We start from the raw sequence: 26,102 nt of genomic DNA on the forward strand, positions 1-26,102 counted from the left end.
GCAGGTAGGTTTCCTGGACCTCGTCGCTCAGTGACATGGAGATAATGAGGCAAAGGGAAAACAATTTTCCCATTGACCCGAGGAACGCACAAGAATTTTCATGACATTGTGTCAGAATTATCATTCTGCAATCCCCAATGCTACAGGTGTGTCATGCCAGGGGAGGGAGCACAAATTTCACCCCATCGAAGGCTGCACTGGTGACTTGCTAAGACCCTAAGGGGCTGCACTGAACATCAACTCTCCTCCAGTACAAAGATCCTTCCACCTTGAAGCGGACTGGCTGCATTGCATGCTGGGATCTACTTATGGTCCTGGTTCTGTCTGCACTAGTGCAAACAGACATAACTCCAGAGAAGTCTGTGGGGTTCAGACCAGTGTGAGATCAGAACCAAGCCAGTCAGGTAGCAGGCCCACTGTCCCTGCAAGGGTGATGGTGCCCATAAGCCACATGGTAGAACTTTATGGACTATGTTTTGCCAGCTACAAGCTACAGTGGAGTTTCCACCATCGATCTCAAGGAAGGTAAATGTGATTCCTATGGTATTGAGAAACCTAGGCAGCTGGTGGTTCAAGTCTGACAGTGAATTAGTGAGAGTTGGGCACAGAACCCACAAATCCTTGTGCTTACTCCCCTGGTCTAGCCACTCGACCGTGCTGCATGCCTGTCCGCATACACTTAGGGCAGGGCTACACTACTGCTTAAGTCAATCTGACTTACCCCGCTCAGGGGTGTGAAAAAGCCCCCTCCCACGTGATGAAAGTTTTGTGCTGTCCACTCCAGCGCAGACGCTCCCCTGCCGACGTACCTTCCGCTCCTTGCCGAGAGGCAGTAATTATGCCAATGGGTGAGCGCGCTCCTGTCAGCACGGCACGTCGTCACCAGACCTGCTACAGAGGTGCAGCTGTGACGATGTAACGCCGATGTAGATGTGCCCTCACGTAATGCGCTGACACAACATGCTTGCAGTGCCTCAGCCTGATTCTAAACTTGAGAACTGCAATCCTAAACTCGAATTAGTTCGTCCATTATTTTTAAAGTCAGCCAGTTAGCACATTCTCCTGCTGCAGGAGATACTGCATCAGGGCAAGACAGGTTTCTTTTTGCCACCTTTTTCTTTTTCGAAATAACATCTTCAACCCAATGTATATCCCCCCAGCAGTCTGGATCTACCTGACCCCTTCAGGTCCTGCTCTCTCCCCCCACATCTTTCCTGCTTCCTGTGCACCTGGGCGACTTTCTAGCTTCTGGTTCTGTTCAGGAGTCTATGCTGGGAACTTTCAAAGCTGCTTTCCTGCCAGCCAGGAAGCCAATCGATGTCACGAGTGACGGGAACACCAATCCAGTGGGAGCCAGATTGAGATCCAGCAATGCATTTCACGTAGACCATCAAGTGGTAACGACTTCCAGTCACCGCTCATCTGGGCCATGACTGAGTCCGTGGCTCCTGAAGATGGAGCTATCCAGTTCCCTGCTGCATGTGTGGGCAGTTCAGCTGCCAGCAAATATGCTTTTCCGTGGAACAGAAGCTGCTAATGAAGATGCTAAAGCAGTCCCTTTCCTCAGCTGAGTAGCTGCATTAACCCCTTCGTCTCCTCAGGATGCCCAGTGAAGGGAAGCTCTCAGAAGGCCCTTCGGACATACCTTACATTTGTATAACTTCAGACTGCCATTGACACAGTCCTTCTGTGTCAATGGACTCAATGATATAGAGAGACCTAGGCATCCCCTAGTACTGGCTAAGGTTGGGCCAACATACAACTGTTGAACTTGAAGAAGCTCTCTGATTCCCTCTACGTGGCTGGAAAGCTAATTTGCAGTGTAAGCCATTTCAAATGCAAGGGGGTGCTGAAATGTCTTACTGGTTCCTATTCACCTGAATGATTCACAGACCTGGTCGAGGGAGGTGTCAAATGGAAACACATGCAATGTGAAGAGCAAATTGCTACCAGATGGAGTGTGCTCCTAAGGGAGGAGACAGACAAAGTTAAAGGATGCCCAACTAGGAGAGGAGCAATTTCTCCTGTACTCTGAGCATGGTAGGGGAGTGGCTGTAATGATGCCTGGAAAGAAGGGGAACAAAAGGTCTTGTGGTTGGATGCAAAGCTCAGCTTGCATGAGAGTTGTTTTTGTTTTTTTAAAGGAAGGAACAGAGCTGAGGGTTTCCCCAGGATCTCCAGATCTGTGTGAACTTCACACTGTTTCAGGAGCTGTGAACCTCTTGAGCGATACTTGGTGTCTGTAGGGATGGAAGAGGTCTCCAGACCAAACTAGTTCAAGCGGATGCCCCTGTATATACTACAGACTGTGGGCCCGATTCCCCGTTGCCCTGTACCTTTGTCAGGGCAAAGTTGGCATAAGACACTGCCCTGCTGATTTGCTAGCCTTTTACACAAGGTGCAGGGCAACAGACCATCAAGCCCCATGTGTGTCTATTTTCATTGCTCCCTTCCTCACTGACTCCCCTGAATGAAATGTGAACCTTGTGACTCTGAGTTTGTTTGGAACCTACAATGGTTAGTAGGTAAAACAAGTTTTCCTAGCCTCTACCCCACAGCTAAGGCATGTTAGGGTAGCGTGGGAAGGGAATGCAGACTGATTCCACTTCTGACTCTAAAGAAGCGGGGTCCCTCTGAAGGCTGGTTCTGCAGGAGAAAGCTCTTGCAGGCCTACAAATATCTTAGTAGCCAGCAGTGAGTCAGAAAGAACCTTCTCTTCTGGACAGGCCCAGAGAAACAGACGCTGGGATAAGTGGGATCATCTCATTGTTTGCTGGATCAGCCCTTCAAGAAACACCTACTCATCCATGGAATCCTTTGAACTCGCACACAATGGGTCTGCACATGTAAGGATTTGCAGGCTCGGTGCTTTTGTCGTGCTGGAAGTGAGCTCGTTCAGAAGGGATTGGATCTGTGACTCACGATGGGGGCCAGTCAGGCTCTTACAGAAGTACTTTCACAAATGGCCACTGATCTTGAGTGCCTGACTGCACACACCTTAAGGGGTCCCCAGTTGGGGCACCCAAAATCAGAGGCATCCACAGGCAGTGGTCACTTTGGAAAATGGTAGCCTTAGTCCCATTCACTCCCTTCCGCTGCACTTTTTTTCCTGGTAAAATAATCCCCAGAACAGTATTACAATAATGCCTAGAAGCCTTGACTGATATTGTGGCCCCATGGGCTGGGCATTGCACAGAGTGAGACCCTGCCCCAACGAGCTTACACCTGAGAGAAAAGACAGGCAAAGGGTGGGGGAAAGGAAGGATTATTATCCCCATATCGCAGATGGGAATCCAAGGCCCAAAGAGGAAGTGACTTGTCTTGCACTGTGGCAGAACCAAGAATTGAACCCAGTTCTGCTGAGGATCAGTCCACTGCCTCTTAACAACCCAATCACTGTGTTTGCATCTTGTAAATATTACTACAGAAATCCCACATCTGTGTCCCACCCAGCCCGAGTTCCTGTCTGGGACATGCCTTATTGTAGGACAGCAAAGGAGCAGAGAGCTGGGGTGAGAGGAGGGAGTTTGGACTCTCCCTCTCCCATGAAAATGAGCCAAGGTGAATGCGGCTGTTCCATCTGCATCTACTGGGAATCAAATGCCTTTCAGGAGAACCATTCCTTCTGAGCCATAAATGCTCATTTCCCTGCCATTGCAGGGCGCCTCAGGCATCTCGGTCCTGCCTATTCTCTGCCTGTGGCACAAGTCTAAGCTCCTGTGGGCTGTCATACTTCGGTCACTGGGTTAAGTGTGCAGGTGCTGGGTGGCAGAGGTGGCCTGAGATATACAGGAGGTCAGACTAGATGATTTGGTGTCCCCTTGTGGCCTTAGATAGCAATTACTGGCTCCATGTCCCGTCAGGGTGGAGGACTGGATTAGTTCTGTGGATAGCAATCTTTGGCCTCGTCTTGTCGCGCCAGCCAGTACGTTTCTACAACCCTTTATTCTGCATTGGCTTCTGTAGACCAGAAAGGTGCAAGCAGCCCAACCAGAGCCCATGCGCTTTGGGGAGCGGCAGAGTCTTGCAAAGGTCAGAGCCTTTTAAGTTGATCATCCCTGTGCATGGTCACCTGCTGTTGGAGTTGTATTTAAAGGGACTTAAGGCAGATTTTAAAAGGTATTCAGGCACCTAAAGGTGCAGAAAGATATGTACTGGGATTTTTAAAAGCACCTAACTGTGTTAGGCACCTTGCTCCTATTGATTTCAATGGAAGTTAAAGCACCTAACCTGTAGACTTACATTGACAAGTGTATATCTGCATCTGAAGAGACTTCCACTTTTGTGTTTACCATTGCGCGTTTTTTCTCCTGATTTCTCAGACAAAAAGCTCTCCTCCATAGGCCGAGGTACCCTTATCCACTTACCAAGGCATTTCATGGTTAAAAGCTCAAGGGCCCAGTCAGCAGAAAATACCTACACAAGGCTCAACCTAGGAGCCCCCTGTGTAAAAACCAACATCTCTAAGAGCCCTTGTAGATCCATTCATGGAGCTGTGACCTATCCAAGCTGGCTGCATATTAACCGAACAGTGCAAAGCTGGGTCTGCCATACCTTCTCTCCCCTGATGTACAAGCCACAACGTTGCTTTGCTGTATTATACTGGTGCAGTTTCAGCAGCGTTTTTATGAACTCATTGCCTTCGAGGCAGTTGAGAAATTGACTTTAATATTAAACACTAGGAAATTATTTAAAAAGGGAAACCCCCCTATTAAATCTCTCACCATTGATTCATGTCATCAACTTTTCATGCTGCCTCATCACCTTTTCTTGCCTGAGCTGCTTTTATGAAAGATTTATGATGTGACTGTGAAACGTTTGAAGAGTATTGTGTGTTTCCCCCTCCCATGAAAAACTACAATCTGGTCACCATGGACAATGATTTACATTTCATTTCCTTGCCTGAAAAGGATATGGAAATATGCCAGCTCATAAGCAGCTGGAAGACCCTAGAGAACAGGAAAAGTTTATTTAGACAACTCTACAGGTGAACACAGGGCCATAATTTCAAAGGTGTTAAATACCCCCAACTCCAATTTAAGTCACTGGGAACTGCAAGTGTTCAGCCTCTGGAAAATGCTCACCACTGCTTAACATCTGCATGTGAATACTGTGGGCCTGATTCTCTACTTGCTTGCATGTGGTGTTTGTCTACGCAAAGCGAGTGGGGGGGAAAGTCCAGTCTGAGTTTGGAGCATTTTTACTAATTTGGCACAGTGTAGCCCATGACACGTGAAAGATAATGGAAAAATCGGGTCCACAGTCTAATTCAGACTTACTCAAGGTAAGAAGTGACCAACAGGTGTGGAGCTAGTCAAGGTATTGTGCAACTGTTTTATGGTGTTGAGTCTTGGTGGGGTTTTTCAAAAGCACTTAGGAGTCCAGGCCTTGAAAGTTAATAGGACTTAAGTGACTTAGGAGCCTAAATGCTTTTGAAAATCCAACTTTTTTATCTTAACAGGGCACAGGAACATCATTAAAATCCAAAGCTTGTTCAGACAGTAGCCATCATAACAGGTTAATTTTAGGTATTCCCATCTCTGCAGTGAAGACTGGCATTCTTAAATGTAAATTCTCTGGTCCAAATGTCTCTTCTGTACATAGTGATTAAATATGTGCTAAGGGTAATGCATTCAACTGTAGTTCTACTTGGAAAAGGAGCATGTGAACACCCTTCTAGAAGTAACTCTAGAAAGGCAGAGGAACCTAGAGCGGTCAACACCACTTGCTAGAAGGAATACCACACCTGCATCCACATTTGTTGCCTTACTCATTGCAATTTCTGCATCGGTATGGCACATGGCTTGTATGGATGAGAGCAGGGGACTGGAACTGCACTCACCTTTCCCACTATAATCCAATCTCCATGCAAGTGAGCCAGCCCAACGCCAATTCTAGAGTGTTTACTGACTCCTTGTACATAAACATCAATGTGAGACTCCTTCACTTGGAAGGGATGTAGGTAAAAGTGACACCTTCTGAACCAAGAGATCTGCTCTAGATATGGATTTAGGGTCATATGTGGCAAACTGACTGGCTAGAATCAATTTCTATGGCTTTTACTCATGTCAGAGCTGCAGACCTAATGACAGGGGAGAATGAGCTCAATTCTGTTCTAGCCCACACAACTTTGACAGATCTGTTCAAATCCCAAGTGCAGAATCTTTATCGCTGTACACAAAATGCATTTGGGAGTTATTTGTATCCTGCTGGGAGTTTGTGCAATGTATTGAATGTGTCAAAATATTATAAATCTGAATAAAACCTGACTAGACTAAGGGGAAGGCTCTCCTGGGAGACTGTGGGGTTATTTAATGGTTTGTATTAATCCAACTGCCACTCATATAAAAAACATGCTTTTTTTCAGTACAAATGTAAATTGCCTCAGCTCCTCTAGGTGTCTAATATCAATGTGAAAAAATCTCCCCTGATGGAACACCTAGAAGAGCGGAGGAAATTTACTTTCTTACCCCTTCAGCCATTTCACAATTGTTCTTTTTTCAGTATGTGTCACAGCTGGACCAAGCAAGGCTGCATTGATGCTAGTGACCACACCCTCAAGGTTTTTATCAACCCCTGCTACAGAAGCACCTACATAAGAGATGTACAATGTGCAAATGTATAAGAAAGCTCACATGGTGAAGTGAGGCAAGCCACTGACCACCAAGCACTTTATTTTTGCACCAAAGTCCATGAGAAGGCTTTGGAGAAGATGCAAAAGTTACACAGAGATGATGGTCCAGTGGTTAGGGCACTAGCTTTGGGCTGGAGAGATCCAGGTTCAAACCCCTGCTCTGCCATGGACTTCCTGTGACAACCTGGGCAAGCCATTTGGCAGCTCTACCTCAGTTTCTCCCACCTATAAAAGGGAATAAAAAAGCTTCTCACCCTCCTGGGAGCTAAACACATTTAAAACTGAAGTTCTCAAACTAGGGGTAATGAAGACCACAGAAGTATTGTAGCTAGAGAGATCCTCATATGGAAGATGGGCAGCTCATATGGAAGAACAGGCTGAGTTGTGACACTTGTCCAGTTATCAGATCATGTAATGACAAACATTAATTAGACATTAAAAAATAAAATTTTATTTAATTCCCAGCAGCCAGAGGCAGATAATCCATGTTGCTATTGCCTTCTCTCACTGTGCCTGTTTAAGGACTCTTCCAATCAGTCCTATCTGTAAGAATTTGCCTTGTGTTTAGGCAGAAAGGTAAAGTTTGCAGGTACAGGCCCCAAAAGCATCTCACTGCAACAAAACAGATTTGTATTCAAATACATTCAGAATCTGACAATACCTCACACTGACACCCAACCATGCAACATATACTCTGTGGTAGGCTGTGCCCTCTTTGTAGTAGGGACCAAGGGGTAGATTTTCAATTTAGGTGCCTAACTCCCACTGACTTTCAGGTGCCTTATTCTCACTAAGTTGAATGTGTTTTGAATCTCCCCATCCCACCTCTCCTTCTGCTTAAACTGAGCTAGACACACTGTTGGTGCTCATATGTTAACAACCAGATCCCTCAGTTGGTGTAACATGACATAGCTGGTGTAAATCTGTGTAGCCCCATTGACTTCAAAGGAGTTGAGGATCTGGCCTATCAATAGTACAGAAAAATGATATATTTAAGTACTAAAAGTTCACATTAAGGAACAGTAGGGTTTGTTTTGTATATAAACTGTTTACAACCAAAATTCCTAAGACCCCAATGTTTTATTAATGCAGTATCATTTTCCACAAGACATGTAGGCAGTGAAATCCAGTAGAGTGAGCAACTACGTACCAACAGACTATAGACCTATGGCATGAATATAAAGCTACCTGAATGCAGAGCAGACATTGTATACATTATAACCACACTTCTGGAAGCAGGTTAGTGCTACATTTATTTATTTAACATTGAGGGTAACAAATATTTTATTAAAGTGCAAAGAGACTTAACTTTTTAAAAAAAGTTATTTTTTCATACTTCCAGTGAACAGTATAGCACAAAGGAGCTAACTGGATACTGAAGCTGCAAGGTTCTGCTCAGAAAATGGCATTTACAAAACTTGGCTGAAATGTACAGAAGTTCTAGTAACTTGGTTGGTTGTAGGCAGCTGTTTCCATTACTAACACAAAGGACACAGATTAGCGCCGCCGCCCCTCCTCAAAAGAAGCTGCAGCCATGCTCCATTTTTGCTGCTTTTTTTGTTTCCACGGGATGGGACAAAGCCGCTGGCTACACTCTCAGAATGCCATTTCAGTTGGGGCCTGAAGTCTGCAGAGTCATTTTTTCAAGCAGCGTCTGTAGACTTTTGGATGCAAGAAAAGTCTCCTAAAGTCTGTAACATTAATTCTGGAAACCTGCAGGGGACTGGACAGGGGAAAGTCCGATAACTCCCCAAGCTGTGGAATGACTCAGATTAGAAGCTCTTTGGGCGGGTGCAGTCTTTTTGTTCTGTTTTGTGCAGCACCTAGCACAAGGGGTGCTGGCCCATGACTGGGGTTCCTACACGCTGCTGCAAGACACATTAATATACTGGATACTGTGCAGTCAGTAATCTTGAAAAATCACAGTTTTCCTCCTTGGTGGTAACCTTCAAATCACTGTCTGGGAAGCACACTGTCAATTCCTCTGGGTTTATATTAGCATCTCAGGTAAGACTTATCACAATAGAGGCACTTGTGGGCGCATACAAACAAGGAGAGAGTAATATGGCAATACAAGGCTTAACTGAAAACCTACTGAAATGAGGGTATTGCACCATTCTAGTCAGTCTTACTGTGTTGGGGAAGTAGATCATGATCCTAGCCAGCCCTACAGAAGTCTCATGTTGAGTTGGGAGGTGGGCAGAGAAGGCAGGATAAACTATAACACCTGAAGTTCCCGTGATCCTTCCATGCCAGTAGGATTGTGCGTCACCTGGTATTTGAATATTAGGTTGCAGGATGAAATCGCTATGACCAACTGTCTATTATGACAACTGTTTGCCATTTACCTTATTTTAATCCAGTCGTCCACATTTTGGCTTGCCATTAAGGTCTCCAGATAGTCTCTCCCCATGTAGTAAGGAGGCCGCTCATTGATTTTCTGAGGTAGGTACTCCAATAAGCCAGCTGGAATATACCTTGCAATGCAAATACATATATTAAATGTCACTGAATTTTATTATTCTACAAAATATTACAGTAGAGGCAGAGACCCAGCAAGAAAAAGCTTTCTATCCAAAGACATTGAGAAAGCAAGTTACCTGCACAAAAAGGACAGCCATTCCAGCATGAACTTCCTGGTTTTCTCCACCCCCTGGGTATCTGAACCCCAGTGTTCGAGGCCATAATTGGTGAAGTCTTTGAGAATATCTAATCTTTCATTGGAAGAGATGTCCCAGTGTCGCTGTTCTTTAACTTCAGTGAAAATCCAAGGTTTGATCAATGCTCCTCTGCGGTCAGACAAGATCGGATCAGAAAGGAAAATGGTTGTAACCAAAGAAAGTTTGTCCAGCTATAAAACTGAAGTTTAGCTACAGACTTGTATATGTGAGACACAAGATGACTGCGGCCAGACAACATTTGCGTTACTGAGTTACCTCCCAGTGGGCACGGGAAGAGTACATTTCATTTTCTAGTTAAAGCCTCCTACAAACACAGCTCTGGCAGGAGGATCTGACCACGAACAAGACAATCCAACCTTTTCAGGGAATCTGCTGGCTTTCACTTTGACCTACCTTTAGAGCTTAATTCTCTCCTCTTGCATGATCAACTGCCATTGATTTCCCTGGATGCTGCACCCCTGCAAGTGAGGGAATAACTAAGCCTTAACTATTTTCCCCTTTGCCCTATTTATTTATACTCCAGGAGCCTGCCTAGAGCCAAGACAGAACATGAAGCAATCCTGTACCAGCATCTAGTTAACTTCAGGGATAACAGGAGGTGTGAGTATATTTAAATTGACTAATACCTTTCATCCCTCAGGCATGTAATTGTATTAGGAAGGCTGCTTCTAAATCCCTTATACCTTTAGAAAATTCCACTCAGAGGTTTCAGAGTAGCAGCTGTGTTAGTCTGTATTCACACAAAACCCCAGAGAAGTTGACTGAGCTAATGTCACACAGGAAGCAGATGCCAGAGAACTAGATCAAGGTTTTATTCCCTGCTCAGGTCTGTTCTTTAACCACAAGAGCCCATAGAAGTGAGTCTGGGCAGAGCAAACATAAGATTAATCATCAGGATTACTCTAAGGCTGGGATCTGAGAAATGAAATTGGAAGTCGCTTCTGAAGCAGGGATAGGGTCAATTCTCAAACAGATTAGAGATAGGCCAGTGGGCCAAATTGATCAGGGATAAGAAAAAAAGGCCCCAGGTCCCAAAATCACTTGTGCTGTGCTGTCCAATGTCAGAACCAGTTTAATCTCTCTTGCTACATCAGAGAGAGATTATCGAAGCTGGAGCTTTGGAGCTAAAGAGACTTGCATGTTTTTTCAACCTGCTAGCTGATTAAGAGTTATGCCAACCCTATCAGCACCAGCTTCTACCCCAAAGATTAAACAGGAGTGTCACCCAAATCACGTGCACAAGAGTCTGGTTTGGCTGAGAATCATTTGCAATACCATGCACTTCTGCTTACACCTCCATCCAGTTTGAGACTTTCCAGCTCTCTGTAAACTGATGGTGCCTCCTTTTAAAGGCTACACCAGAAGTAGCAAATAATGCTGTAGCTTTCAACTCCATCTATCTTATCCCAGATACACAACAAGCCTCCAAGAACAGCCTTGCCAAGGAGGAAATCCTTGTCATCACTAGCTTTTTTTTGGTTTTTATTTCTGTTTCCAATATAGCTCACAAACAAAAGTAAGTAGGAAAGGCAGCCACTTACCTTGCAATCATAATTCCTGAAACGCCAGTCTGCATGGCTCGATTAGCATCTTCATAGGACAAGATATCTCCATTTCCTGTGTGGGAGAGTGAGAGAGGCCAGAGTGGCACACAAGATCAGGTCAAAATGAAATGGCACAGGATGAAACTCAAAAATGCCCTTATCTGAAAAGTGATCCTGTAAAATGGCATTGGGGGGCTCCATGTTTATACTCAGGTGCCACAAATTCAATTTATTCCCTTTACTAAAGGATGTGTTGTGTGGTGGTTCTCCCCCCCTTCTAACTGCCAAGTCTTGAAAATTCAACCTGGGACCTGAGGGTCATAATGGGCAGTGATGCACAAGGCAAAAAACCTAACAATTCAGAGATAACAAGCTTCCTTTGAGACATTTAGAATGTTTTTAAAAAAATCAGAGGTTTCTTGGACCCCTTCCCTGCTCCCCCCCGCCCCCGTAGAAACCGGGAACTCTTCCTCCTCTCCTCACTGTCTATGGCCGAGGGGAGGGCAAGGACCCCCTAACCCCCACCCTCAAACAGGGAGAAGGGGAGGATCAACCCTAGGAAAGCTGCCCTCCTATGGCCCTTAATTACCTTGGCCACTGCTGGGCCTGAACCTCCTTCCTGGATGATCCTCCTCCTCTTCTCCTTCCTCTGGTACGTTCCCTCTCTTCTGTCATTGCCTCCTCCTGCCCCTCTGGCTTCTCTTCCTCCACAGACTGAGCAGTGAGGGTCTGAGAGGAGGCAAGCCACGGTGATTGTTAGTAGGGCTGGGTGCGCTGGCTTCACTGCCCAAGCTCCAGGCTGTGTTGCACTCTGACCGCCCTGCATGAATCCTGCTGGCTAGCTCTAGATACCTAGAGCATGTTAACATAGTCCAGCAAGGCCCACATAGGGCAGTAAAAGTATAGTACACAGCCTGTGGCTTGGGCAGTGAATCCAACAGCGCCCCAAGCCATGGAAAATCACTATGGCTCACTTCCTATCGGACCCTCACTGCACAGTCTCTGGGGCGGAGTGGGACAGAGAAGAACGCCCTTCACGGCTGCAGCGCTATTTGCCGTGTTTCTCAGACCCGAGTGGTGGTGACTGACATGCACGTGTGTGTGTGTGTGTAAATAATATACAGGTCAAGTTCTACCATCAGTAACTTTCAAATTCAGCTCTGTTACACCTGTGCAACTCTCTTGCCCTGGGGTTTCAGAAGCATGAGGACAGAATTGTTAGACAAAAATTCAACTGACTATTTAGGAACAGGAATGAACTACAGCTTGCTCTGCCCAAGCCTTCGTGGCTCCACAACATTAAGAGGAGTTTAATGGTCGATGAGACTTGGAATACACCAGGGGACCATGGAGGAGATTCATCTGTCAGTTCATTGACCTGAATGGAGTTACCACAGTAGAACTGCTGGGTAATTTTTCAGATCAGAACAGCACTTTAAGCTAAGTGGCCAACCACTATTGGTGACAGCCAATCTATTGCCTCTCTGACATCACTTTAGGGATTTGTCATTAGGTCTGTCTCTGCTTCACTCTCATCTCCCCCCCACACCCCACCCCAGACTGAATGTGCTCCTGTGTCTTAACTTTACCTCAAACAAATAACGAAGGCAATCTCACCAAAGGAGATGCAAGTTTGTGGGGGGGATGGATCTTACATTAATGGGACCAGTAATATTTTAACCATACACAGATCACATTTCAGAGAAACAAGCTGTTTTAAAATTACCTAATCATTAAAAAGCTTAAAAAAATAAAATCAGCAGAGAGAAACATACCAAATAGAGGCATTGGGCTGGCTAATTTAGCACACTCTGCTATGTACTCCCAGTCTGCAACCTTTGTGTAACGCTGTTCTCTAGATCGGCCATGAAGCTAACAGAAAGAAGAGTTACCATTAGTACCTCACCAAGTATCTAAAGCAGCTAGGGCGAGATGCTACAAGAAAGGCAACAAGTTCAAAATGGATATGAGTGAAAGGCATTGATAGCACAGAACCTAAGCATTCTGCAGAGGTCAGTGCTGCAGTGAACAGTAGGGGAACTCGTTAGCAGAATCCAAAGAGACATCATGAACAAACCTAACATTGTCAGTGCTAGCAAGCTAGAGCAAGAAGCCACAGGGATTATTAATGTGGACAGAGACCAGAGTGGTATTAATGATGATGTGTCCCTCCCTGAAGCATCTCCTCCTCTCACAATACAACTTTGCACAGATGGCTGGGTTCATGCCTCTATCCTGATGCATCACGCAAAAGTCACTACCAAAAGGATTATTGGACTAGATGTACTTCAATGATGACAGACAGACAGACAAAGCACCAGGGATCTTGGCCAAATTTCTGACATCAAACACAGAAAGGGACCCATACCGTGACCATGGAAGCTCCCCACTTCCGGATGTTGGGGATTACTTTATGAGCTAGGTTGACTTTTTCTTGCACACCAGTCCTTATCTTCACTGTCAGAGGAACATCGAGTACCTACAGAGAGGGAGGAGTAAAGTTAAACCAGACAAAACAGCTTTGTTTGGAAGCTTGTTCTTCTCAGCCAGGGTATGCCTGGTACTCACCGAATTCATTCCTCTGACTATCTGTTCAAACTTGTTGGAACGGTTCATTAAGGCACATCCACCCCCCTGTGGGATAAAACAGGCACAGTCAGAGATCCTTGTATTTTCACCTAACCGAGAACCTTGCTGAAACTAACCAGACAGCTGCCTTTCATTTGTATAAACTGGAGAATATTTGCACTTTTATCTTGAAGTGCAGTCAAGATTGACCGATATAGCAACTGCATGCTGTAGCTTTGGGGGACCATACTGTATGACATACAAGAATGGCTTGTGGGCCGGGGATTGTATGCAGCTTGGGGTGGGAGCACTACCACAGTTCCTCCAGGAACTAAAAAACAGTGGTGTGTGATTAAGGCGAGTAATTAAAACAACCCCAAAGAGGCTGGACCATCCCTGCAAGTGGCTCTCACATACTGGGTTTTCCAGAGACCAACAGACAAAGAAAGGGCTTTTGGTATAAGAGGGCTGAGTTTAAACTGACACAGGGCTGCCTTTTTGATTCAGCAAATGGACAGGACCTTCTGCACACAAGAGGTCCCCAGCCTTGTGGAAGGGTTAGAAACACTTTGCCGTGCCCAAAGAGCCATAAGACTGGTGGCTGACCTCTGGTAAGCTTTTTAGGATGTGGATAGGGACTTATTGTTTTTTTTAATATGTTTTCTCTGTAATGCTTTTGCCCTAAGAATAAATGTCTTTTGCGCTGTAAAGGTTGGTTGCTTTGTGACAGCTGACTGATAACTGGTATACACTGTGGAAACGGCTAACCACAGGTGCTGGACTCCAGCCAGACGTGCTGGGGAAATCTCAGTGAAATACAGAGGGACTGCAAGCCTGAATACCCGTCTGGAGGAAAAGAGCCACAGGTGTCCACCTGAGAAAAAGGTTTCAGGCTTCCTAGCTGTCACCTAAGTGGAAGTCCTGGAGGAAAACTGGGGTGGAGGGGTGTCAAAGGTGCAGTTAACCCTGAACCTGTGACAATGATCAGACAGGCCCCTCTGCAAACTGCACCTCTCCAACGGATCTGCCCCTGGTGTAAAATTTAGGGCTGTGGCTGCTGAGGTCACTGACAAAATAAGCTCTCACCAGTGTGTTCGGCCTCCAGCGCAGGAGCTGCATTCTGGCCTGGCTTGCACACCAGCAACAGAACTAACTAGTATTAATTGTTCACACAAGTTACTGGGCTCCCTACAAGAGTAACTGGTTGAAATTCCATGGCCTGTGCGGTACAGGAGGGCAGACTAGATGATCTAACAGGCCCTTCTGCCCTTATTTTCTATGACCTAGGTTCCAGTTGAAGAGTTGTTTGTTGCTGAGATGCTGCAGGATTCAGAATAAACCTAAGCTTGACTTTCAGATCCCAGGCTGGGTTTGCAGTGCTGACCGTTAGAAAAGCCATCATGTTGTTTGTAAGATGAACACATTTGCTATGAAGTCATTTGAAACAAGCCCTGGAATCGAGAAGGTTACTCTGTGTGTAGAGATGATGGTCCTTAGACTGAACAGGCAATGGTAACATTTAAGTTGTGTTGTGAACAGACCAGGGATTGGGAGGTAAAGCAAAGGAAAGACACCTGCTCAGAGAAAGGATGGAGGATATTGTTAAATGTTACCTTCTTATACACCAGATCTATTGGGCACCCAACATTGATGTCTACAAAATCCATCTCAATGGTCTGGTTCAGAAGCTCTGCACATCTGGTCATAGTATCTGGAAATGCTCCCTCCAGCTGAAAGGGAAAACAGAACCGATTCAGTCAAAATGAGCTGACCTCTCCAAAAGAAATGCCCACGTCTCAGCTCAAAGACACAAGGGCCGTTCACCCGCAGGGAAAGTTACTCCCTGCAGATGCCCAGTGGGTGATGTTTCCCCCAAGTAAGAAATACATGAGTTGTTTCTAGGTTCCCGCCTTGCTGAAGTGACTATACTGGACCTGCACTCCAAAGAGATCTTCTGTGTAGTGCCGCTTCAAGAGAGCCCATTCAGATGACTGGCCTTGGAGCAAGTTTGTGCACACAGCCATTTCGCCACAGGTGACATCCGCTCCAAAACGCTTGCATATTCTCCGGAACGGGAGGTTACCACACTGAAACCCAGAGCAACCAGAGAGGGTTAGGATACCTATTGGCAACATTTTTGACCTGCACCACTCATGTGAGGAGCTTGTCCCATCCAAGTGGTTTTACAGCCAATTTTCACAAGTGGGGAAAAAAAGAATAATTGTTAGAACTATTCTACCTACCGTTGTTAAGGGAGCCAGGTAGAGTTTGCCTTGGATATCCAACTGGAAAACAAAGACAGGAAAGGCATATTAGAAGAGCTCAAATAGTGAAGACCAAGTGGGGAATTTCAGTTAGAGACTCTGGGAGTTTGGCTTTTACAGAATTTATCATGTTTCCTTTTAGTTTCCATGAAAACCGTATTTTTTTTAATTTAAGCATTCCTCTGCAGCATTTGAAACCCCACACTGCAGCACTGCGCTAGGGCAGGAAGACTAGAAAATTAAACTGACCCGTCTATTTGCATTGCCCTAGCTGAGTGAAGTGAAAGAGCTATAGAAATGGGGAAAACAACATTTTAGTAATGGTAGATGGTACAAGAAAGAGAAGAGAGCTGGTTTTTCTGAAAAACAAAGATTTTTTTTTTTCTTAGCCTGACAGCCTTTCTGGGTACATTTCCTCTTGAAGATCCCGAGGCACTTGCCAGGCAAGTTCAGATCAGGCAGCGCTAACACCACCTACAACTAGGTAGTTTTCACATGAGCAAGACAATGTGTTTGTTTTTCTGAACAGCGGACCTGAAAAGCATTTATTACAAAGTGATGATTAACAACACAATCTTCAAAGATCCAAATCATTAACTATCTAACCATGTTTGAGAACAAAACTTGGAGGAAGTGGGTAAAGGGGTTTTGGATAAGCAGGAGAGCAACGTATGATGCTTGCCACCGCACATGGGGGCGGCAGCCGTTTTCTGACTCACAGGCTAGATAATTGGGGTTACTCTGTTTATAAAGAGAGAATCACTGAAAATACATTTTAAACCAAAGGCTCGGATGGGAGACCTAGGAGTTCTCTAATCACAGTAGACAGCATCATTAGACAGCTCTGTACTGAGGCCTCTCCCTTCACTAGGGGTCTGAGATACCAACCTCCACTGCAATATGACCCAACAAGTTAAAACCCTTTTTCTTGTTTAAATGCAGAACCAGAAATACTTTTCCTCCACCCAAGGACTAAGGGCATGTACACGAGGAGTGCTTCACCGGCACCTCAATTACACTCACCTCAGCCAAGATTGCCAGTCACCCTAGCTGAGGCTTTCCAAATGCAGCTTTAAAACCACCTGATTGTTGCCCACTACCACACGCACCCACAGAATAGGACCCCATCCTCAGCTTTAGCACTTACTCTTTTTTTCTCACACGCCCGCAGTTTTATAACATCTTCATCTGTCACCGGGCCTATTGTTTTGGGAGTGGAATCCTTTGATGCATCCGCTAGCCAGGAACTCTGCAGGACCACTGATTCAGGAGCTTCTCCCTTCTCTGACACTGAGACACATTCTGGTGCCTCCTCTCCAGGAGGTTTGACCTCAACGCCCTCTACATTCCCTTTGGCTGCTGTGCAGGTTGTCATCCTCTTCTCCCCCGTTGAGTTGCCTGCTGCCTTGTTTCCCACATTGTCTGCGCTGCTGGGCTTGCCCAAGTGACTAAGGTACTTACGGGATTTGTCAAAGCAAACTTTCTTCTTGCGCAGTCGCTGCTGGAGTTCTTTGCTGAGGCTGTTTCTCACCAGTGGTTTCCCTTCCCACTGCTTTACAAGCTCCTCATTAATGATGTTCCTGTAGTCCTCCCCCAGATGCGCCCTAGCAAAGCGGCATGTGACTCCATAAATGCACTTTCCGAAGGTCTTGAAGAGCACGCAGCTATCCCCGAGGTCTGAGGGCTTCACAGCCATGTACTCCCCAACATCATGCAGGAAGCGGCACTGTGAGCCAAAGTAGCACTTCTCTGCACATTCCTTAAATGACAAAACACTTTCAATGTAAAACCACCAACAACCATTCTACGTAAATGGGCTCATTTTTACTGTGTGTGTCAGCTTTGTTTCCAGGAAGAGTTCCATGGACTTCAGTTACACACACTCTGACCATTCCTGATTGCTTGTCTAGTTTAGAGAAACTAGCATCAGTGTAAAACATCAATGCAACTTCACCAATGCAAGCTGCTAATGTAGACGCACTGGATCAGTGCAAAATGGGGCTTGCACTCATACAACTGACCCCAGTGACTTATTATGGGGATATGTTGCACTAGTGCATATTCCTTATTACCTTCTTGCAGTGCATCTACACTGGGGGATGCAGGAGTTGTGCCAGCACAAAAACCACCAGACTAGACAGGGCCTAAATAAAGTGCAAGCTCCCTGAGGCTTTATAGCTGAATTACCCCCACCTGAGAATAAGTAACATCCATTCCATAGGTAAGTATATGGCTTATTCATGCCATATTATTAGGAATCCAAATGCATGCTAGGTGTTTTACAGCTAAAGAGATTCTTATCGAAAGAACCTGAAGTTGCCAACCATAGCAGGCCAGCCACTTACCTGGATTACTGACTGGCACAGCCTGTCCTTTTCATAGTGATTTGGCTTCATACATGGCCGACTCTTATTCTGTCCTCTGGCTCTCTTCCGTTCCTGGGGTTTCTTCTCCTCCTCTTTTACAACTTCCTCTTGGCTTCCTTGCTTCCTAACTTGATCACCACTATCTAGTTTCATCTGTTTTGCTGGAGGCTCTGTCTGGTCATTGCTACTAGAATCTTCCTCCCCATCATGTTGATTGTTTTCCTGATTCCTGGATTCCCCTTCTGCTTTGAGATATGCATGGAACTGTTCTTTCGAGGTGAGATACCTACAGAGCAAGAGAGTGCTCTCATTAAACTGATTGATCATTTGACATGTGTTACATTAGACAGCAAAGTTTACTGATGAAAGAACAGGCAGACTGAAAGAAGCATATTCTACACAAAGGAAATTAAAACCAGCATTAACTTTTCTGACCACAGGGATGCCACAAAGCAAAACGTGAGGTAGGATCATTCTTGAGCTCGTCTTTTCATCTGCTCTACAGACATTGGGCTTACAAGGTTATTGAAAACCAAGTTAGGGCCCCAGTTCTCCACCACACTGAAGCTATGACAAGACACAGTGGGCAGTTAGAGGGGTCCTACTCTAACTTGCACTGCTGATGCCAGGTGATCCAGAAGATCAGGTACCACAGAGCTCAGGGCCCCCTTCCACTATATTCTTCCCCTTATACAAGAATAGGGAGATAACTGGCGAAGGAAACAGCTCCACTGAGAATCCCCAGCTGTGCTGTGTAAGCAAAGTGTGCCATATATTAAAAAAAAATAGGGGAGTTTATAGCTTGCCTCATGTTCAGTATGGACATGGAATCTGTACACACAACAGCTCCCAAGCCACTTGGATTAAGCCAGTGTGATGCAGGCTGTGGCCTGTAGCATGTGTTCTGAACTCTCCACATTAAAGATGCGGCCTGATGTACAGTGTATTCCTCGTCTCCAGGGGTAGATCTTTGGGGTTGGAAAGAGGTCTTTACCATTGAAAAACTAAGGAAGCAGGATGGGCACCTTTGTAAATAGAACAGATGGCCTTTACTACTAGCATCTTCTACAGAGAGCAGCAAAATACAGTGAAACTTGTCCTAAGTGACCACTTATGCAAGATGTGCCACCTTTATCGATACTTCCTCCTCCCAGTTTGTCCATTTCTTCCACCTATTATGTTTTGTCATAATCCTTGATTGTGAGCTTACCGGGGCAGAGACTGTCCATACAGTGTATAGCACAAAAGGACCCCAAATCTTTGACTGAGGCCTCTAGGCTACACTATTAATAGAAAAATTTACTCACAAAACTGACAAGACTGATTGCTTAATGGAGGTGCGGCAGAATTATAAACTGAACATTTGAGGATACTTTAGGGTGGTATCCTAAAACAGAAGGGTGGACCAAAAATCCATATTTAGGCACCTAAATAAAAGTGGTGTGATTTTTCAGAAGTGCCAACCACCTTCAGCTCTTGTAGACTTCAATGACAATTGTGTGCACTCATGACCTCTGAAAATTTAGCCATTTTTATTTAGGTACTGACTTTTAAACACGTAACTTCTCAAAGCTTGCTGTGGTCTCTCACAGGTTCCACTAACTGACTGGTTAGCTGAGGACAGTAACTTAACTCATCCAGGGCAACAGTCACAAGGCTAGTAACGTTTCCCAGTTCTCCCGTATTTGCGCTCTCTCCGTAGTTTACAAGGCCTCTTATGAGCCTTCCTGCAAACTCAGATACTGTCTCTGTCAAAGGCACCTGTTGATATTTGCTGGGTGTTGAATGGCCACTACCTCAACCCACAATGTCAAACAGGATGAGTGGTGGGATGGGGACTCCAGGGGCCATCTGTCATGAGGGCAGCCTGGGGAAAGGCACTGTGGTATTTTAACAACGCGGCAGGTCCTCTGTTGCTGATTCTTTTAAGTACAAAGTAACCGAATAACTGATTTTTTTTTTTTCTTTCCCCCCTCCAGACGAGGTGAGTGATATGGTTTTCCAAGTGAGTCACCCCGGCCTGGGAACCCAGAGCACCCGGCCCAAAGCCACTCAACTTCTGCCGCACCGAGGGCTCCATCGACCACGCGTCAGGCACCCAAAGCCCAGAACCAGTTTGCATGACGGGAGCAGGTAGCTCCTGGGGTAGTGGAGGAAGGTGGATGCTGGGGATGGGGGGGCGGGGACGCTCCTGGGGTAGCACAGGAAATGGGTGTTGTGAAGGAGGGAGGGGGCTAGGAATGGGGGAAAGTCTCGGGGGGCGGGGTTCCCTGAGAAGGGGAGGTCTGGGGAGAGGGGTTCCCTGAGGGGGAAGGGGATGGGGGGTTTTCCCTGAGGAAGGGGAGGTCCGGGGGTCCCTGGGGGGGGTCCCCTGGGGAAGGGGACCCCGGGGGGGGTCCCCTGGGGAAGGGGACCCCGGGGAAAGGGGACCGGGGGGTAGGTGGGGGGGTTCCCGGGGGAAGGGGATCGGGGGGGGGGTCCCTGAGGAGGCGGGGGAAGGGGACCGGGGGGTAGATGGGGGGGTTCCCGGGGGAAGGGGACCGGGGGGTGTCCCTGAGGAGGCGGGGGAAGGGGACCCCAGGGAGGGGATTCACTGAGGAAGGGGACCCCGGGGGGGGTGTCCCTGAGGAAGAGGATCGGGGGGAGGTGTCCCTGAGGAGGCGGGGGGGATCCCTGAGGAAGGGGATGGGGGGGGTCCCTGAGGAGGCTGAGGAAGGGGACCCCGGGGGGGGGTGTCTCTGAGGAAGAGGATCAGGGGGGGTCCCTGAGGAGGTGGGGGGGTCCCCTGGGGAGGGGGATGGGGGGTCCCTGAGGAGGCGGGGGAAGGGGACCCCGGGGGGGGTGTCTCTGAGGAAGAGGATCAGGGGGGGTCCCTGAGGAGGCGGGGGAAGGGGACCCCGGGAGGGGGGTGTCCCTGAGGAAGGGGACCCCGGGAGGGGGGTGTCCCTGAGGAAGAGGATCGGGAGGGGTCCCTGAGGAGGCGGGGGAACGGGACCCCAGGGAGGTCGGGGGGGGTTCCCTGGGGAAGGGGATCGGGGGGGGGGTCCCTGAGGAGGCGGGGGAAGGGGAGGCCCAGGGAGGGGATTCACTGAGGAAGGGGACCCCGGGGGGGGTGTCCCTGAGGAAGAGGATAGGGGGGAGGTGTCCCTGAGGAGGCGGGGGAAGGGGATCCCTGAGGAAGGGGATCGGGGGGGGTCCCTGAGGAGGTCCGGGGGAAGGGGATCGGGGGGTAGGTGGGGGGTTCCCTGAGGAAGGGGACCCCGGGGGGGGGTGTCCCTGAGGAAGGGCATCGGGGGGGGTCCCTGAGGAGGCGGGGGAAGGGGATCGGGGGGTAGGTGGGGGGGTTCCCTGGGGAAGGGGATAGGGGGGGTCCCTGAGGAGGCGGGGGAAGGGGACCCCAGGGAGGGGATTCACTGAGGAAGGGGACCCCGGGGGGGGGGTGTCCCTGAGGAAGAGGATCGGGAGGGGTCCCTGAGGAGGCGGGGGAAGGGGACCCCAGGGAGGTCGGGGGGGGTTCCCTGAGGAAGGGGATGGGGGGGGTCCCTGAGGAAGCGGGGGAAGGGGACCCCAGGGAGGGGATTCACTGAGGAAGGGGACCCCGGGAGAGGGGTGTCCCTGAGGAAGGGGATCGGGGGGTGTCCCTGAGGAGGCGGGGGAAGGGGATCGGGGGGTAGGTGGCGGGGTCCCTGAGGAGGCGGGGGAAGGGGACCCCAGGGAGGGGATTCACTGAGGAAGGGAACCCCGGGGGGGGTGTCCCTGAGGAAGAGGATAGGGGGGAGGTGACCCTGAGGAGGTCCGGGGGAAGGGGATCGGGGGGTAGGTGGGGGGTTCCCTGAGGAAGGGGACCCCGGGGGGGGGGGGGTCCCTGAGGAGGCGGGGGAAGGGGATCGGGGGGTAGGTGGCGGGGTCCCTGAGGAGGCGGGGGAAGGGGATCGGGGGGTAGGTGGCGGGGTTCCTGAGGAGGCGGGGGAAGGGGATCGGGGGGTAGGTGGGGGGGTTCCCTGGGGAAGGGGATAGGGGGGGTCCCTGAGGAGGCGGGGGAAGGGGACCCCAGGGAGGGGATTCACTGAGGAAGGGGACCCCGGGGGGGGGTGTCCCTGAGGAAGAGGATCGGGAAGGGTCCCTGAGGAGGCGGGGGAAGGGGACCCCAGGGAGGTCGGGGGGGGTTCCCTGAGGAAGGGGATAGGGGGGGGTCCCTGAGGAGGCGGGGGAAGGGGACCCCAGGGAGGGGATTCACTGAGGAAGGGGACCCTGGGAGGGGGGTGTCCCTGAGGAAGGGGATCGGGGGGGGTCCCTGAGGAGGCGGGGGAAGGGGATCGGGGGGTAGGTGGCGGGGTCCCTGAGGAGGCGGGGGAAGGGGACCCCAGGGAGGGGATTCACTGAGGAAGGGGACCCCGGGAGGGGGTGTCCCTGAGGAAGAGGATAGGGGGGAGGTGACCCTGAGGAGGCGGGGGAAGGGGATCGGGGGGTAGGTGGGGGGGGTCCCCTGGGGAAGGGGATCGGGGGGGGTCCCTGAGGAGGCGGGGGAAGGGGATGGGGGGGTAGGTGGGGGGGTCCCCTGGGGAAGGGGATGGGGGGGTCCCTGAGGAGGCGGGGGAAGGGGACCCCAGGGAGGTCGGGGGGGGTCCCCTGGGGAAGGGGATGGGGGGGTCCCTGAGGAGGCGGGGGAAGGGGATCGGGGGGGGGGTCCCTGAGGAGGCGGGGGAAGGGGAGGCCCAGGAGTGGGGCGGCGCTGAGGCCTGCCCGGGCGAGTGGGGGCGGGGGCGGCCCGTACTCACGGGGCTCTGATGGGCGCCACGCCGCCTCCCGCCGCCTCCATGCCGCGGGGAAGGGCCCGGCCCGCTCGCTGGCTCCACCCACCACGGCGGGCGCGCGCGCTGAGCTCCTAGAGCGCGCGCGCGCCTGGGTCACGCGCACGCGAGGGGCGGGGCCGGGGCTGCCTTGAGAGGAAGGAAACAAGGGAGAAGGACCGTACCATGTGGTCTAGGATGGGGGGGGGGGACCCAGGTCATACCATGTGACCCGGATAATAGGGGACGATAGTTATGGCCTGGCGGGGGTGGGTCAGAGTTCCAGGCACAGGCATGGGGCAGAGGCTGCAGCAGCCCCAGACGAAGCTAAGGGGCTTGGAGCAAGGGGCGAGCCTGGGGCAAGGGGCCTGCCCAGCAGCCAGCGGGCAGGTGACCCTGGGCCATTGCCCCAGCTGCTGGAAGCGCAGCCCCCACCCTGGGTGTTGCCCAGACTCCCTTCATGACCCTCTGTTTGGGGCTGCACCCTGGCCATGCCGGCTCTGTAATTTGGCTGGTCCTCCGGGTTCTCCAGGCACTGGCTGGCAGGGTCCCCTCCGCCGTAGGGAAGGGCACTCCATCCCTCTGGACTGGAGCCGACTGAGGCCCCACGGTGCTGCCAGCTGGCGTGAGCCCGTCATGAGGCTGGTGCTATTTGGGGTTTCTCTTAAGGCCCCAGTCCCTGGAGTCATGTGCTCCTGGGAGACTCCGCTTTCATTCATAGAATCATAGAATATCAGGGTTGGAAGGGACCCCAGAAGGTCATCTAGTCCAACCCCCTGCTCAAAGCAGGACCAAGTCCCAGTTAAATCATCCCAGCCAGGGCTTTGTCAAGCCTGACCTTAAAAACCTCTAAGGAAGGAGATTCTACCACCTCCCTAGGTAACGCATTCCAGTGTTTCACCACCCTCTTAGTGAAAAAGTTTTTCCTAATATCCAATCTAAACCTCCCCCATTGCAACTTGAGACCATTACTCCTCGTTCTGTCATCTGCTACCATTGAGAACAGTCTAGAGCCATCCTCTTTGGAACCCCCTTTCAGGTAGTTGAAAGCAGCTATCAAATCCCCCCTCATTCTTCTCTTCTGCAGACTAAACAATCCCAGCTCCCTCAGCCTCTCCTCATAAGTCATGTGCTCTAGACCCCTAATCATTTTTGTTGCCCTTCGCTGGACTCTTTCCAATTTATCCACATCCTTCTTGTAGTGTGGGGCCCAAAACTGGACACAGTACTCCAGATGAGGCCTCACCAATGTCGAATAGAGGGGAACGATCACGTCCCTCGATCTGCTCGCTGTGCCCCTACTTATACATCCCAAAATGCCATTGGCCTTCTTGGCAACAAGGGCACACTGCTGACTCATATCCAGCTTCTCGTCTACTGTCACCCCTAGGTCCTTTTCCGCAGAACTGCTGCCTAGCCATTCGGTCCCTAGTCTGTAGCGGTGCATTGGATTCTTCCATCCTAAGTGCAGGACCCTGCACTTATCCTTATTGAACCTCATCAGATTTCTTTTGGCCCAATCCTCCAATTTGTCTAGGTCCTTCTGTATCCTATCCCTCCCCTCCAGCGTATCTACCACTCCTCCCAGTTTAGTATCATCCGCAAATTTGCTGAGAGTGCAATCCACACCATCCTCCAGATCATTTATGAAGATATTGAACAAAACGGGCCCCAGGACCGACCCCTGGGGCACTCCACTTGACACCGGCTGCCAACTAGACATGGAGCCATTGATCACTACCCGTTGAGCCCGACAATCTAGCCAGCTTTCTACCCACCTTATAGTGCATTCATCCAGCCCATACTTCCTTAACTTGCTGACAAGAATGCTGTGGGAGACCGTGTCAAAAGCTTTGCTAAAGTCAAGAAACAATACATCCACTGCTTTCCCTTCATCCACAGAACCAGTAATCTCATCATAAAAGGCGATTAGATTAGTCAGGCATGACCTTCCCTTGGTGAATCCATGCTGACTGTTCCTGATCACTTTCCTCTCCTCTAAGTGCTTCAGGATTGATTCTTTGAGGACCTGCTCCATGATTTTTCCAGGGACTGAGGTGAGGCTGACTGGCCTGTAGTTCCCAGGATCCTCCTTCTTCCCTTTTTTAAAGATGGGCACTACATTAGCCTTTTTCCAGTCATCCGGGACTTCCCCCGTTCGCCACGAGTTTTCAAAGATAATGGCCAAGGGCTCTGCAATCACAGCCACCAATTCCTTCAGCACTCTCGGATGCAATTCGTCCGGCCCCATGGACTTGTGCACGTCCAGCTTTTCTAAATAGTCCCTAACCACCTCTATCTCCACAGAGGGCTGGCCATCTCTTCCCCATTTTGTGATGCCCAGCACAGCAGTCTGGGAGCTGACCTTGTTAGTGAAAACAGAGGCAAAAAAAGCATTGAGTACATTAGCTTTTTCCACATCCTCTGTCACTAGGTTGCCTCCCTCATTCAGTAAGGGGCCCACACTTTCCTTGGCTTTCTTCTTGTTGCCAACATACCTGAAGAAACCCTTCTTGTTACTCTTGACATCTCTTGCTAGCTGCAGCTCCAGGTGCGATTTGGCCCTCCTGATATCTTTCCTACATGCCCGAGCAATATTTTTATACTCTTCCCTGGTCATATTCCATTAAAAAAAAAAAAAAAAAGTTGTCTAGCCCTTATGGTGGTGGGAGAACAGCGTGAAAACATACTGCCTAGGGACTCAAAAACCAGAAAGAGTCCCCACACTCTTTTTGGGGGGAGGAAACTCATGATTTTTAAGGCAATCTCTTGACTTTGGGAGGCCTGACTCGATACTTTGGATGCCTGGGTTTGGCAAACTGAGCAAGGCAGCCCTGCATCATCCTAGCACCTGCTGACACCTCGTCACAGGGAGGTAGAGGTGAAGAGCTGAGGGGGCTAACCTGCTCTTTGGGGGCTGAGTGGTTGGATGTGTCCATTCAAGAGGCTGCAGTGTGGGTTTGTGAAAACTCTCAAAAGGTTGGTGTCCTGGAAGAGCTATAGTCCTGTGGAAAGAGCACAGTGGGGCTGTCTTCATCCTTGGTGTGGGATGATGGCTGCCTTTGAGTGCTGAGAATAAATTGGTTGAGGCTTAACTCAGTCCCTGGAAAAATCATGGAGCAGGTCCTCAAGGAATCAATTCTGAAGCACTTAGAGGAAAGGAAAGTGATCAGGAACAGTCAGCATGAATTCACCAAGGGCAAGTCATGCCTGACCAACCTGATTGCCTTCTATGATGAGATAACTGGCTCTGTG

General features: G+C 49.2%; 1 protein-coding gene and 1 long non-coding RNA gene across 6 annotated transcripts; one reads left to right on the forward strand and one right to left on the reverse strand.

Moving 5' to 3' along the window:
• Nucleotides 1-7,062: 7,062 nt before the first annotated feature.
• Nucleotides 7,063-22,988, reverse strand: DUS3L (dihydrouridine synthase 3 like). Of its 5 annotated transcripts, none has more exons than XM_037885795.2 (13): nucleotides 22,836-22,988; nucleotides 18,037-18,343; nucleotides 16,839-17,450; nucleotides 15,671-15,712; nucleotides 15,362-15,514; nucleotides 15,041-15,157; nucleotides 13,428-13,493; nucleotides 13,228-13,338; nucleotides 12,635-12,731; nucleotides 10,857-10,932; nucleotides 9,235-9,423; nucleotides 8,983-9,111; nucleotides 7,063-7,246 (listed from the first exon to the last, which is right to left on the reverse strand). In XM_037885795.2, the coding sequence occupies exons 1-13, from the start codon at nucleotides 22,874-22,876 to the stop codon at nucleotides 7,174-7,176; spliced, it is 2,013 nt and encodes a 670-aa protein (XP_037741723.1). In that variant the 5' UTR covers nucleotides 22,877-22,988; the 3' UTR covers nucleotides 7,063-7,173. The 5 variants fall into 5 exon arrangements, 4 of the variants coding, with proteins under 4 accessions (XP_037741723.1, XP_043391820.1, XP_043391822.1 ...); XM_043535885.1 differs by lacking the exon at nucleotides 22,836-22,988 and adding an exon at nucleotides 20,115-20,152; XR_006287448.1 differs by lacking the exons at nucleotides 7,063-7,246; nucleotides 8,983-9,111; nucleotides 22,836-22,988 and adding exons at nucleotides 9,709-9,773; nucleotides 11,449-11,588; nucleotides 20,115-20,152 and having other exon boundaries at nucleotides 9,384-9,423.
• On the forward strand, nucleotides 9,894-10,408 carry LOC122463823. Its single transcript, XR_006287449.1, has 2 exons — nucleotides 9,894-10,020; nucleotides 10,070-10,408. It is a non-coding gene; the product is annotated as an uncharacterized LOC122463823 (long non-coding RNA).
• Nucleotides 22,989-26,102: the final 3,114 nt, after the last annotated feature.

The sequence above is a fragment of the Chelonia mydas genome, chromosome 25 (genome assembly GCF_015237465.2).
Source record: "Chelonia mydas isolate rCheMyd1 chromosome 25, rCheMyd1.pri.v2, whole genome shotgun sequence".
Taxonomy (NCBI): Eukaryota; Metazoa; Chordata; order Testudines; family Cheloniidae; genus Chelonia; species Chelonia mydas.